This window comes from Zingiber officinale, chromosome 1B (genome assembly GCF_018446385.1).
Source record: "Zingiber officinale cultivar Zhangliang chromosome 1B, Zo_v1.1, whole genome shotgun sequence".
NCBI lineage: Eukaryota > Viridiplantae > Streptophyta > Magnoliopsida > Zingiberales > Zingiberaceae > Zingiber > Zingiber officinale.
In genome coordinates, this window is record NC_055986.1 from 86,467,836 (window position 1) to 86,469,248 (window position 1,413).

The 1,413-nt window shown below is 39.8% G+C and overlaps 1 protein-coding gene across 1 annotated transcript; it reads right to left on the reverse strand.

Annotated features, from left to right (window-relative positions):
* On the reverse strand, window positions 1-654 carry LOC122039723 (superoxide dismutase [Cu-Zn]-like). The gene is made up of 3 exons (XM_042599192.1): window positions 579-654; window positions 344-445; window positions 1-239 (listed from the first exon to the last, which is right to left on the reverse strand). Exons 1-3 carry the CDS (start codon window positions 652-654, stop codon window positions 1-3), a joined length of 417 nt encoding a protein of 138 aa, XP_042455126.1.
* Between the last annotated feature and the right edge of the window lie 759 nt (window positions 655-1,413).

Here is a 1,413-nt window from a genome sequence, read left to right on the forward strand (position 1 = left end):
TCAGTATCCTGAGAAGCAGTAAAAATTGTTGATCAAGCCATAGTTTGATTTTTTTTTTCTGTTACGATAAAAAGTGTTATAGTAAATATGGGTAAAAATAGATAACAAAAGTAACATCATGAGCTGATGATAAAGCAACTTACCATCCTCGCCAGCAGTGGCATTGCCTAGATCACCAGCATGTCGGTTTTCATCTTCAGGAGCACCATGTTCCTTTCCAGCAGGATTAAAATGAGGCCCTGCAGTATACAAGAGCATGAGTACATAATCAGTAATTTAATCCTTTCAATCAGAAACTTGCAACTCAGTAGATCGCCATGAAGGAAAAGGTAAATAATTTTACCAGTTGACATGCATCCATTGGTGGTGTCTCCAAGAGCATGCACATGGAAGCCATGAAGCCCAGACTTGAGGCCAGTGATGGATCTGGTGATGGTGGTTGGACCTATCACAGAGATTTACATCCCAAAATCAGATAGGATCACAAATTCACAGAAAAATCAAAATGGTTGAAGTTGAAACCCTAGATCTGAAAGGAATTTAGCATTCCACAAGTAGTATTTCAAGAGATTTCTCACCATCTCCTTCCTGGACGAAGTAAATTGTGCCCTTAACACCCTCACTATTACCCAAGACAGCAACAACCTTCACCATTTCCTTAGGTGTTCTACACAGCAGACATCAAACACACAGTTAAAGACATCATTAAATGTCTCAAAATAAGTAGCATCGCCACTAGATGAGAAATAATCGATCTCGTCTTCCAGATACAAAAAGAAAAGCAACTCAACAATCGCCAGACTAAACACTAAACAAATACCATCAAACTCGAGACGAATTCAGCTCTCGCTCCATCATAGACAGAGAACCCATCAAATCTCAGTAGAAAACTCCACTTTTTCTTCACCAAATCAAATCAAAGCAGCCGCATAAGTTAAAATCGAGAAAAAAAGAGATAAAACCTAAGGATCGAAAACAAAACAACAATACGATGGAAGACAAATTTCAGATCAGAAAGTATACCTTTGATAAATGGATTAAAGGAAAAAAGAAATGAGATTTACCAGATGATCGAGCACCAAAACAACAACGGGGCAGAAATAAGAGATTCAGATTAAAGAAAACAAAAGCAAATATAAAGATAGAATTATGGAAGAAGAAAGGTGGTGAGGTTGGATGGAAGAATAAAAAAGAAACACTGAAAAAGAGAAAGAGGTAGAAGAAGAGGTCAAAAGTGTGACCTTATTGAACCAGATCCCGTGGGCGGACTGGATTGCGTGGTGGAGGTCGGAAAACGGCGAGGCGGAGGCGAGCTCCTTGGCGAAACGCTTGCTACCGCAGCATCGTAGCACATCCTCCTCCATCCACGAAAAAGATGCCATCTTTCGTAGATCTAGGAAGGGGAAGAGTGAG

Coding starts and splice junctions, on each gene's coding strand:
- LOC122039723 (XM_042599192.1), bottom strand. CDS start 654: ATGGTGAAGGTTGTTGCTGTCTTGGGTAATAGTGAGGGTGTTAAGGGC. Junction 446..578: donor CTTCGTCCAGGAAGGAGATG/GTGAGAAATCTC, acceptor TCTCTGTGATAG/GTCCAACCACCATCACCAGA. Junction 240..343: donor CAATGGATGCATGTCAACTG/GTAAAATTATTT, acceptor TGTATACTGCAG/GGCCTCATTTTAATCCTGCT.